General features: G+C 30.7%; 3 protein-coding genes across 3 annotated transcripts; 1 reads left to right on the top strand and 2 right to left on the bottom strand.

The window, feature by feature from the left end:
* The first annotated feature begins 2,143 nt into the window (after positions 1-2,143).
* Positions 2,144-6,727, top strand: LOC124498948 (uncharacterized). Its single transcript, XM_075731521.1, has 3 exons — positions 2,144-3,291; positions 3,367-4,271; positions 4,345-6,727. The coding sequence occupies exons 1-3, from the start codon at positions 2,916-2,918 to the stop codon at positions 6,517-6,519; spliced, it is 3,456 nt and encodes a 1,151-aa protein (XP_075587636.1). The 5' UTR covers positions 2,144-2,915; the 3' UTR covers positions 6,520-6,727.
* Positions 6,442-8,731, bottom strand: LOC124499812 (uncharacterized). Its single transcript, XM_047063786.2, has 3 exons — positions 8,321-8,731; positions 7,179-8,264; positions 6,442-7,116 (listed from the first exon to the last, which is right to left on the bottom strand). Exons 1-3 carry the CDS (start codon positions 8,555-8,557, stop codon positions 6,730-6,732), a joined length of 1,710 nt encoding a protein of 569 aa, XP_046919742.1. The 5' UTR covers positions 8,558-8,731; the 3' UTR covers positions 6,442-6,729.
* A 34-nt stretch (positions 8,732-8,765) lies between these two features.
* Positions 8,766-10,819, bottom strand: Ssadh (succinic semialdehyde dehydrogenase). The gene is made up of 3 exons (XM_047055244.2): positions 10,081-10,819; positions 9,265-9,998; positions 8,766-9,204 (listed from the first exon to the last, which is right to left on the bottom strand). The coding sequence occupies exons 1-3, from the start codon at positions 10,645-10,647 to the stop codon at positions 8,940-8,942; spliced, it is 1,566 nt and encodes a 521-aa protein (XP_046911200.1). The 5' UTR covers positions 10,648-10,819; the 3' UTR covers positions 8,766-8,939.
* Positions 10,820-12,722: the final 1,903 nt, after the last annotated feature.

Raw genomic sequence — 12,722 nt, 5'->3', positions numbered from 1 at the left:
ATGAATATCCACAATGATTTTTTCAAGTTTAATATGAAAATCATCCAATTGTTGGTATGAGCAATTAATGCGATCCAACATTCTTCGATAAAAACGTCAATCGTAAGGACGATTTTGAAACCAAATGAAAAATTTCCAACGTTTCCATATAAATTGAATGGTAACGTTGTTTATTGACTGGATATTGAGACGATTTTTTCTCACGTTGTATACCATGCTATAGCAGCAGCGTGTTGTGTATAATGCCATCTATTAATTTCTTAAGAGAAACAGAGATGGAAAATTTTATACATGTTGTGTTTCGTTTGCTACATTCAAAGACCTGTTGTGTGTATTTAGCATGAATCAAGAATTAACGAAAACAGCTAATTTGAAAGTCACAATATTGTATTTGTGTGTGTTGACAGTTGTGATTAATCGAAATCGAAATTTGAATCAATTAAAACGGTATAAACAAAAATCATGTTCAATCTAATTCGTTTAGCAATGAGAATTTATGATCAAGTAAAAATTGTAATTGTCTTTATAATACTGATGTTGATTTGATTGATTTGTTTATTTTTGACAGGCAATCAATAGACAAAATTCACCAGAACCATCGAGGCCGAAGCCAAGAATGCCGTTTCGACGTTATAATTCTTGTTCAATTCTACAAAATTTACCCACAAAACAAAATCCTGTTGATTCGGTTTCGGTATTGTTGGAATTAGGGCCACTATCATCATCCGATTCGAATTTATTCAAAAAGCCATATCCCGTTAAGAAGAATTCTAAAACACCATTTGTTTTTAAAAAGCCGGATAAAAATAAAACACCGATATTATTGTTTCAAAAGAAAACAGATACAAAACCTATTAATGAAGTTAAACTAAAGAAACTTAAAAAACTTATCAAACCGATTGAACCAATTAAAGAATATTATTATTTTCCGCCTACAAAAACTCCTGAATTTGTAGTAGAAGAAACAGTAATTTCTGAAGCACCAATACAATCGAATCCAGATCTACATTCAGACAAATTAACAACAGAAATGGATTATGATTCTGGAGACGAAACAAAAATCGGAAAGGAATATTGTATCAGTTCGAATTCTGATGTTATGATCAATAATTAAGCAAACTCATGATTAATAATCGATTATGGTTGTTTTGTTTTTGATCAATTAATAATTTCTCTCTCTCTCTCTCTCTCGCTCTATCTTTTTCTGTCATTATGAATCAATAACCTTAAGAAACAAGATTTATTTGTAATGAAGAATAAAAAAAATTTAATTGAAAAATGACATATGATATATATATCTTGTCATCATTGAATGTCATTTTCTAATCATCACACTATGATTGAATCCATGAATGAAAAAAATAAAAATTTCAATTCAATCTTCCTTATTGATTGATTGATTGATTGATTGTTTCCAATGATTTGATTTGATATAAATTAAAAATAAATATGGTCTTCCATTATTATCATCATTCATTAATGTCCGAAACCAAAAAAAAAAAAAAAAAATTGGAAAATTGAAATTAGAACCCACTGACAGTGTGATGACAGAAAGAAAAAACTGTTGACAATCATTGAATGATTGATTTTCATATGTTTTGGTTCATATTTGTTGTTTATCGTACACAAATATATATATATACTGTTTATGCAAGATATATCGATGTTTGATGATAATTTTCGATGAAGTGAACAAAAAAATAAATTTTTTTTTTCATGATAACAATTTATTTTTTTGACTATCAATCAGGATGGGTGCAATTGAAGAAGACGAATACGAATACGAATACGAATACGAAGAAGAAATGAAAAAATAGTTTTTGCCAATCATATTTTTCTTCTATCTAATTTTTTTCCGATTATAAATATATCGATTTCAAATTCAAAAATCATTCGATCAACCGATTGATTGATTGATTGATTTTAGTTTTTTTTTTGGCGCAAATAAAAATCATACTGTAAATGTGTTGTGTTGTTTCAGGAATCAAAAATCAAAAAAAAAAAAAAAAACACACACACCTCCCATTTTTTCATTGATAAACTGGAAGAGATTTATAAATGTACATGTATTGACATTTTGATTTTTTTTATCTCTCTCTCTCTCTTTTGGTCTATTGATTGATTGATTGATTTTTTTTTTGTTTCTTTCTGATGAATCAGCCATTAATTATTGATTTTTTTCTTCAGATATATATTGATTATATATGAAAAATAAATAAAATCGATGTAAATGGAAAAATTAAATGCGTGTGTCTATTGCTTGTGTGTGTGTGTGTGTGTGTTTTTTGCATGACTGCATCATCAGACATTTTAATATTTTGTTTTAGTTTTTTATCGTTATATTCGTCACAAATTGTTTGCCAAAAAATAAGAAAATCATAACCATATACAACAAACATTGAAAATTGTTTTTATTATTGTGTTGATTTCATAATTCAATTCAGTTAATTGTTTTTTTTCTATTTTGAAATAATTAAGAATGATGATTTCAAGGTACATCTATATTTTATCGAATAAAATAGTGGTACCGATCCAAGTGTGAAGAAACAAAGATTCATTCGATAAATAATAATGACGATGATGATGGCAGCGGCGGCGGCGGAAGCAACAGTAGCAGCAGCAGCAGCAGCAGCAATGCTGGCTATTTATTATTATTTGAAAATAATTATCAATTGATCATCAGCAATTTGATTATTATAAACAATTATCTTGTGTGTGTGTGTGTGTGTGTGCATATGTGTGATTTTTGTTTTTTCCATCTATTTATGGCCTGTATGTGTGACATCGACGATTACATCGAAGCTTCTTCATTTTTAATAGAAAAAAAAATTCTGTGTTGTGAATATTTGTCTAATTTATTTGTTTAATGGGATTTTCCTGATTTTTTTTTTTTTTGATTGTTCCAAATATTCAAAATGGCCATTCGAAACATTTGTATTTCGATGGCCATTATAATGGCCATAATATTGATTTCAATCAATTTGATTACAGCTTCTATTGTTCCACAAATTTTGCCATCATCATCATCATCATCCGCACAACAACAACAACAATCACCAACAACATTAATTGATCATGTTATACGTCCAAGAGATTTTGATGAATTTATGTCAAAATATGGTAATTATTTACAACGATCACGATTAGTAACACCACCAACAGCAACAACAACAACAACCACTACAACCACAGCATCAACATCAATTCCATTGAATCCATCACTATCAATCATACAGAATCGTATGTTACAATCAACATCGACATCACAATTAAATCAACAACAACAACAAGGTGAAAAAAAAATTCCAGAACTTTATTAAAGTTTTTTTTTTCAATTTTTATTATTTTCATATTTTCATTTAATAGATTTACAACAAAATTTATATAACGGTTATTCTCAACACCAACAGCAGCAACGATTTAATCGTGATAATATTGGCCGTTCTGGTATGGCTGTTGTTAACACTAACAATGCAGGTTTCGTACAGGATTCGCCAATATCAATTGGATCATCATCATCATCATCATCTGGCATTGGAAAAGTAGAATTATCATCATCATCTATTCATCATGATCAAGATGATATATTGAATACAAGTACAAATAATAATCAAAATGGACATTATGGAATAAAGGATGATTTATCATCATTACAAATGAATGATCAACAACAACAACAACAACAACAACAGTCAATTCAATCAATATCATCGCTACTACCACCACCACCACAACCACCACAACAATCATCAACATCATCATCATCATCACCTGAACCAATAGCATCCGCATTGAATCGAAGGCCAGAATCGATAAAAAATCCTGGTGTATCGCCATCATCATCAACAACGGTGGTGATGGTAGGACAATTACCATCATCATCATCATCATTATCATCATCATCGTCAGCACAATCAACATCAACATCATCATCATTGGTATCAACACCATCAACATCGGAATCATCATCATCAACAGTGAATAATCATCTTAATTCGGCAACCATATCTGATATGTTTATATCAATCGATGGTCGGCTACAAAAATTGCAAGATCAAATGATCTATTATCGTTCAATGAATAATTTTGGCCTAAATTCACCGACAGCATTTCCAAGTTATTTTAATATGATGAAAACACAGTTTTTAAGTATGGAAAATCTTGTTGAAAGTAAATTATCAACAATTGAAAATAAATTTTCAAACATTGTTATTGAAGATGAAATATGGAAAAAAACAATAAACTGGAAGGTGGAAGAAATTCTTTCAAAGGTAAACAAACAGGTATTCTAATAGATTTTACAACTAATCTAATGTATATTTATATCTCACATCATTTCATTAGATATCACAATCAGAGAATAAAGTTACATTCAGTAATGAACAAATGTTAAATAAATTGGATTTGATTGAAAGAAATTTCAAAGTTATAACCAATGATTTATTTTCAAAATTTTTGCTCGTTAATGAAAAATTAAACATGATCGAATTGAATATACAGAATAAATTGAATGATTTTGGCACAAAAATTCGCAAAACATTTGATTATCAACAGAAATTGATTGATTTATTTAAACAAGATTTCAATACTAATAATAATAATAATCATGGTACAACGGAATCGAATGGAACACCACAACAAAGATTTAGTAATCGTAATAGTCATGGTGGTGATAATGGTGAAAATTATTCACTGAAAAATTTACCAATTCACACAGATATGAATGATTCCGGTATGGGACAAGAATCCTTTGAAAATGGTTATAATTGGACAAATCAACAACAACAACAACAACATCAACAATCAGAATTTGATATGATTATGGATTCATCAACAAATGAACAACAACAACAACAACAATCGCAAACCGTGGATAAAATGCATGAATCTGATCATCATCGATCACAGACAATCGAACAACAACAGCAACAAGAATCATCAATGATAATGAATAATGGTCGTAGTACAATAACACGTGATGAATTGATTGCACAATGTGAACCATTATTTCAACGTTGGAAACAGAATAAATTCAATCAAGATGATGCACATCAATTGATTATTTGTAAACAATTATTAACATCATTGGAAAATGGTGATTTTATACAGCAGCAGCAGCAGCAACAACAACAACAACAATATACAAACAGAGATCGTATTGAGAAACGAGATTCAGCTGATCAAGAATCAATGATGATTAACGATCCACAACAACAACATATATCTCTTAAATCGAAAGATATTGTTGATAATAATAAAATGGATGATATCATCAATTCATCGAATGGTGGTGGCGTCAATGATTATGGTGGCCAACAAACCAATGGTAATAAAAAATTGAGCCTTGAAGAATTGGATAGTAAATTACAATATTTTGCTACGAAAATCATAAAAATTGTACAAGAAATGTGGCATGCATCACAGACATCACAACAATATCTATTGGAAACATTATTGGTCACCAATGAAACAAAAGAAATGATTCGTGAAGAATTTAATCGATTAAATGGCTATGTAAAACCATTGAATTTATTGGCCAGTATGACAGATGATATTCGTGATCCAATTATGACACGTTTAAAAGAGATGACAACAGCAATCAATAATTCAGTTGCCGTAATTCTTAACACTCAATCACAATACATGATGAGACAAGATGAACAAGCATATAAAATATTGACAATTTCTGTAAGTGAATTACGTAATCATTCAACAATGGTTAGCAGAAAAGTACAAGAACAAAGTATACAAATGAATCAAAAATTTGAACAAATCTATAAAAGTTTGAATCAGATTGGACGTAAAACAATCGAAACAGTTGGTCATCAATTATTGGATATCATGAAAAAAGAACTGCACACAATTAAATCAATATTATCGGAACGTAGTAAAATTAGTGTTAATGAATTGGATTTGGATAGTCCAAAATCATTGACACAAAATCAATGCAAAAATGATTGTTTCATAAGCCGTCAAGAGATTGATAATCTATGTTATAATATTGAAAGTAAACCATCTCATTTTCGTTCCGAAACACCATCAACATTGATACAATCATCAATGGCAACACGTGATACACCGTCATTGGTGCAAAATAATGTATCTGGTTTTGATGATCATTATGATCATATTGATCATCCACATCCATTGGCACATCATCATCAAATTGGACATGGAAAAAATCTAACAAATATTGTTGAGATTAATAATGGTGGTAGTAGTAGTAGTAGTAGCAACAGTGGCAGCGACATCAACAATGATAATGATAATGATGATGATGATGATATTTCAAATATTCCAAACAATAACAACAACAACAACAACCACAACAACCACAACATGGAATCTAATTTAAATTCTGCATCACCATCATCATCATCATCATCATCATTGATGGATTCATTATCAACAATGAATGTTGATGAACAAACACGAAGAAAATTTAAAAGAGCAATCAAAATTTATTTTAATCGCTACGAAAATCAAACAATTGAATCAAACAAACAGAAATTATTATGATGATAAAACATTGATTCATTGTTTTTCAGTCATTTGAAAATTGAATTTCTATATGTTTTTATTACTTTTTTTTTGTCGGTCGATGATAATATGGTGTCCATGTCTATGTGTGTGTGTGTATGTGTGTGTGCATGTGTGCCAAAGAAAAAAAAATGATTCATCAAAGTTTTTGTCAATGAAAATGAAATAAAATTTGATTTGATATGAATTTTAATCATTAATAATTTGAACTAATTTTGCCATTCCTGGTATAGCATTTTTTCCAGTTTGATTTCCAATTTCAACCGATTGTTGTTGTTTTTGTGGAATTTCAATATCTTGCAATGGTTTATAATCAGAATCACAATCATCATCATCGGTTTGTCGATCGCATATGGATGATATTTGTGGATAATCATCATTGTCATCGGATGATGATGATGATGAACTTAATTGAAATGGTGACATAACAGTTGCATTGAATATGGAACGATAATAATCAACAAATGATTGTTTCTGTTGATTGTCATATTGTTGATCATTGGAAAATTTTTTCATGATTGATCCTTTTTTTCCGTCAATTTTCAGATAAACAACACCAAATCTACAATGGCCAGACTGTGAAACAAAAATTAAAAAAAAAATGAAATCATTCAACAAACATGAAAAAAATACAATACCAAATTTTTAAGTAAATCAACAGCTTCATCATGTGTAAGATCAGTAAAATCGATAAAATTGACACTTAAAATTATATCACCAGTAATGAATGATAATGATCGTTGTGCCGGTGTATTGGGATGAATTTTCGATATAAAAATGGGTAAACCATATTCTTTGCCACCAGTTATACTGATACCTAATGCCTCATCATTCAAATCGATTATAATGAATCGAAATTGGCCAATATTATACCAGGATTTTTGAAAATTTTTACATTCAATCATTGATTTTTCATTTTCCATAATTCGATCATTATCATCGTCATTGTCATCATTTACGATTTCATCAATCTGATCAATGGATTGCTTTTCGGTTTCATTTGGTTCAACAACAGTTTGATCATCATCATCAGCATCATGGTCATCTGTTGACGTTGATGTATTATTTTGCATTCGAAACAGATTCATAAGAATTCCATGTTCAACGCTACTAGTATTGAGAGCATTTGAAATGGTTTTAAATTTATTCAACGATATTTCCGATTCTAGATCTGACCATACTTGATCAAAATTTGAATCTTTTCGATCACGCGTTAGTAATTGTATCTGTTGTATACGACCGGATAATTGATTATTTAGATATCGTACCATAAGACGATGTGTTGCCAATTCCGTTTCAAGCATAATAATTTCACGTTGTCGATCAAGATTCTCTGATCGTAAATTAGATATTAATTCAGTTTCTTTGAAATTTCTATAAACCATACGAAATGCATCGGTTTCATAATAATGACGATGATTGAATCGAATGTTTAGTCGATCATTTTGGGACAAATTATAGATTAGATTATTTTCAAAATTATCTCCTACGATTACATTAGAATTGATTTTTTTTGATGATACTGATTTTCGACCGTGATCGGTGATTGGTTTTGATTTAGATTTTCGTTTCGTTCGTTTTGATCGATTGGATGGATTTTGTGATCGACTATCGGATCGTCGATTTTCTATAGGTAAATTTGGAATAATTTTACGAAAAAAATCCATAAATGATTTATCGGATTTTAGATGGAAATTTTCCATTTGTAATCGTGATAGACGTTCCTATATTTGTAAGGCGAAATCTTAAAATCAAATATAAAACGACTTGAAACACTTACTTTGATAATAAAACAATTTTCTGAGAATAAAATTGTTTTACACATAATTTGTGCAAAACAAAATGCCAATACTGATAATTGTTCGACAACATTCTGTATTAAATGTTCCAATTGTTCACCAAGATTTTCAGCAAGAATTCCATCATTGATTTGTGATATAAATTGTTGAATAAATCCAAGGCTATGATTTGCATTGAAAAATGCTGAATCGAATGTTTTTTCAATACTTTGTAACATAATAATTGATTTGAATATATGCGATATCGATATAATGAAAAATAACGATTGCACGAGCAAATAAAACAAAAATTATCAATAAAAAAACATTTGCCACCTAATCAAAAAAAAAAATCAAAATAATAAACAACAACCTGTAGTACGTGTTGTGTGTTGTCAATCACAACAAACACAGAATTAGAAAAATCACGTGAGCATTAGTGGTCCATTCATAGAAAACGGAATAGAATTTTATTCTAAAATCACAAAGAAAAACATCAATTGGAATATTGTAAAGAGAAAAATAAAACAAAAGCTTTTAAAAAACACATTGATTTAAACAACTAGACAATAATAATGATATGTGATAGACTGATGGGTTGATGATTTGATTCTGTTCTGTTCAAAATCCACCGTGGCAAACATATTTAACGTCAAGAAATTCATCGACACCAAAATGTGAACCTTCACGACCAAGACCAGATTCTTTAACACCACCGAATGGTGCTTCACAACAAGATAGTATGCCGTCATTAATGCCAATCATACCAACTTCTAAACGTCTAGTAACTCTTTCAATTTGTGCATAATCTTGGGAATAAAAATAACCGGCTAAACCACGACGACAATCATTTGCAATTCGTATGACTTCATCTTCGGTTTTAAATCTATAAAATGAAATGAATAAATGATTATGGGATCAAATGTAAGAATCATAGAATTCAAACCTGAAAACAGCTGCAACTGGACCGAATGTTTCTTCATGTGCAATCAACATGTCCGATTTAGCATTGGTCATTAATGTTGGTTGGAAAAAATATCCACCTTTTTCATGTTTTCGACCACCGATCAATATTTTGGCACCTTTATTTTGTGCATCTTCAACGTGGCTAATAACTTTCTCTACAGCTTTTTCATTGATTAATGGTCCAATGGTCGTATGATCATCGAATCCATCACCAATAATTAATTCTTTTTGCATTTGTTCAGCTAATGCATTGACAAATTGATCATGAATGCCATCTTGAACGAATATACGATTGGCACATACACATGTTTGTCCGGCATTACGAAATTTCGAAACAATACATCCTTGTACAGCTTTATCGATATTTGCTGAATCAAAAACAATGAATGGAGCATCACCACCCAATTCCAAACAAACACGTTTAACAGTATTAGCACTATTCTTTATCAACCATTTACCAACTGATGTTGAACCAGTAAATGATATGACTGATATATCTGAATTATTACATATGTATGAACCGATATTCTGAGTATTCTGGCGAGAAACTGGAACAATATTGATAACACCTGGTGGAAATCCGGCTTTTATCGATAATGCTGCTAATGCAAGTACAGAGAATGGTGTATCTTCAGGCGGTTTAATAACAACCGTACAACCAGCTGCTAATGCTGCGGCCAATTTTCTTGTAACCATAGCGTTTGGAAAATTCCACTGAAAAATAAAACAAAAATGAAATTATTAATTGTTTTTCAGATTATGAAATTTAAATTTAAATTAAAAAAAAAAATACTACCGGCGTTATAATGGCAACAACTCCTGATGGTTCTTTTCGATAACTAATACGTTTATCTGGCCATGGACTTTGTAAGATTTCACCATGAATACGACGTGCTTGTTCAGCAAACCATTCCAAAAAACTAGCACCATACATTATTTCACCACGTGATTCACGTAATGGTTTACCCATTTCGGCTGTTATTAATTGTGCTAATGGTTCAGCATTATCCAATTGTAATGTAAATAAACGTTTTAATAATTGTGCACGATCTTTAGCCAATGTTTGTGACCAATGATCATTGAATGATTTTTTAGCCACTTGAACAGCACGTTTTACATCATTCACCGTACAATCAGCCACATTTCCAATAAGTTTACCATTAGATGGATTGAAAACTTTGAATTTTTCACCATTTTCTGATTGACAAAATTTTCCATCAATAAATGCTTTTTCAAATATTAATGATCGATATAAATCATTTTGTGAATGTGAACTAAATGTTCGAATTATTGAAGCAGTAGTCGACCAGCGTTGTTTTTGGCCAATATTTGTGATCAATATCGATTTTGTTATGAATGACATTCTTTTTTATTATTTTTATTGTTGTTTATTTCATCGATAAATTCCCAATAACAACAACAACAAAAAAAATGAATAAAAAAATCGAGCCAAATAATTTGTCCCCAAATGATTCAGTTTGTTGCGTGTTTGTAAAAAAAAAACAAACAAAAATTGGATCATTCAATGTGAAAATAGCGGCAGCTTTGTTTATTTCACTATATACACCTCACACTGTAGCTCCAAGGACAACATTATGCGAATGGGACCAAATACCAAATCTAAATCCATTAAATTTTTCGACAAATGAATTGAAAATAAATGGGTAAATTTTTTTTCAAAAAAACCGATGTCTCTCTCTCTCCCTCCCTGGCCAAATGCTTGCCCAGCCACTTTTTAAAATCCTCCCTGCCGAAAAAAAAATTCTTTGGAATATTCCATTTCGACATTCAATTCATAGGGGTGAACAACACATTGTGTGTGTGTGTGTGGATAGCAGTATCGATTCATAAAACCACTACTTTTTTGTGTGTGTGAGCGAGCTAGCAGCAAAACATTCATTCGTTCATATACACTAATACCTCGATATACGGCCTAGTTACGTTCCACGAAACTTGGCCGCAAAAAAGCCGTATAAGGAATCAATTATTCTAATACAAATTCATATAAATTCAATGGGATCGGTTCCAAATTTGTTAAATACAAGCTCGGAACAGGCGCTTCGCGCCTCCTTCCTGCGGGGCTGAGCTTTACCTATGGGAGAGAGAGTTTTTTCTAAGCTTCTAAAACCATGTTTTTTGTAGGATTTAAGCGAAAATATTTTACCAGTGCATAGTGAAAGAGTTGTTCTTTGAACAATCTGAGTTTCAACTTCCGGCTACCATTTTCGAGAGTAGAAGTGGGGTGTCAAAGTTTAAGTAGGGAAAATTTTCCTCCTCTCGACTGTAATCCCATCTAGCGGATTAATAAATCCCTGAGATTAGCAAAAATGTATGGACACCATAATGTGCATTGCAATCATACTTAACATCAATTTTGCATTTGTTTTGAAAATCTTGTTCTAAGATCTAGAAAAAAAATTATGGTTTATTCTGTGCCATTTTTACATCGAGAAAATGACAAGTCCAAACTAACACGACCAGTTCAGAATCGAGAAAATAACAAATCCAAACTAACACAATCAATTCAGAATTCAAAATTCAAAATCCAGAAAATAACAAGTCCAAACTAACACGACCAGTTTATAATTCAAAATTGAGAAAATGGCAAATCAAACCTAACACGACCAGTTCACAATCGAGAAAATGACAAATCCAACTGAATTTAAATTATTATCGGCTTTTACAACATTTTTTCGAATCAGATAAAATTTTTTTTGATGATCATTTGTTAATGTTATTCATTGTGTGGAAAATTACAACAACATATTCTGAAAATAAATATTTTCATCTTCAATGGCAGAACATCCGATACACATCGAATTAATTAACGAACATTAATAATAATGTAACAAACATTATTTAACTCTGAATCTTGGAAAACACAATTCATCATTGAAAATTATTTTTAATAAATCTAAAAAACGGTATAGAAACCAACCAATTTTGGTGACTAATTCCAATAAGTAACCATCTGAACTGGTCGTGTTAGGTTGGATTTTTTATTTTCTCGATTCTGTATTTTGAATTCTGAACTGATTGTGTTCGTTTGGACTTGTTATTTTCTCGATTCTGAACTGGTCGTGTTAGGTTGAATTTGTTATTTTCTCGATTCTGTATTTTGAATTCTGAACTGATTGTGTTAGTTTGGACTTGCCATTTTCTCGATTCTAAACTGGTCGTGTTAGGTTGGATTTGTTATTTTCTCGATTCTGAACTGGTCGTGTTAGGTTGGACTTGTCATTTTCTCGATTTTGAATGAGATTGGCAACATGTAGCTATTTCGAAAAAAAATTTTTATATGTTAAATGCCGTTATAGCAAAACATTTTAGGCCGTAAATCGAAAACGTGCCTTAATTGAAGAGAGCCGTTATAGCGAAATGCCGTATAAAGAGCGGCCGTATAGCGAGGTATTAGTGTATCATCATTCTCGATTGCCA

This window comes from Dermatophagoides farinae, chromosome 5, assembly GCF_024713945.1.
Source record: "Dermatophagoides farinae isolate YC_2012a chromosome 5, ASM2471394v1, whole genome shotgun sequence".
Classification (NCBI taxonomy): Eukaryota; Metazoa; Arthropoda; class Arachnida; order Sarcoptiformes; family Pyroglyphidae; genus Dermatophagoides; species Dermatophagoides farinae.
This window is presented reverse-complemented; position numbering and strand designations above follow the sequence as displayed.

Coding starts and splice junctions, on each gene's coding strand:
- Ssadh (XM_047055244.2), bottom strand. CDS start 10,647: ATGTCATTCATAACAAAATCGATATTGATCACAAATATTGGCCAAAAA. Junction 9,999..10,080: donor TTGTTGCCATTATAACGCCG/GTAGTATTTTTT, acceptor TTTATTTTTCAG/TGGAATTTTCCAAACGCTAT. Junction 9,205..9,264: donor CCAGTTGCAGCTGTTTTCAG/GTTTGAATTCTA, acceptor TTCATTTTATAG/ATTTAAAACCGAAGATGAAG.
- LOC124498948 (XM_075731521.1), top strand. CDS start 2,916: ATGGCCATTCGAAACATTTGTATTTCGATGGCCATTATAATGGCCATA. Junction 3,292..3,366: donor AAATCAACAACAACAACAAG/GTGAAAAAAAAA, acceptor TTCATTTAATAG/ATTTACAACAAAATTTATAT. Junction 4,272..4,344: donor TGGAAGAAATTCTTTCAAAG/GTAAACAAACAG, acceptor TCATTTCATTAG/ATATCACAATCAGAGAATAA.
- LOC124499812 (XM_047063786.2), bottom strand. CDS start 8,557: ATGTTACAAAGTATTGAAAAAACATTCGATTCAGCATTTTTCAATGCA. Junction 8,265..8,320: donor AAAATTGTTTTATTATCAAA/GTAAGTGTTTCA, acceptor TTACAAATATAG/GAACGTCTATCACGATTACA. Junction 7,117..7,178: donor TTGATTTACTTAAAAATTTG/GTATTGTATTTT, acceptor TTTGTTTCACAG/TCTGGCCATTGTAGATTTGG.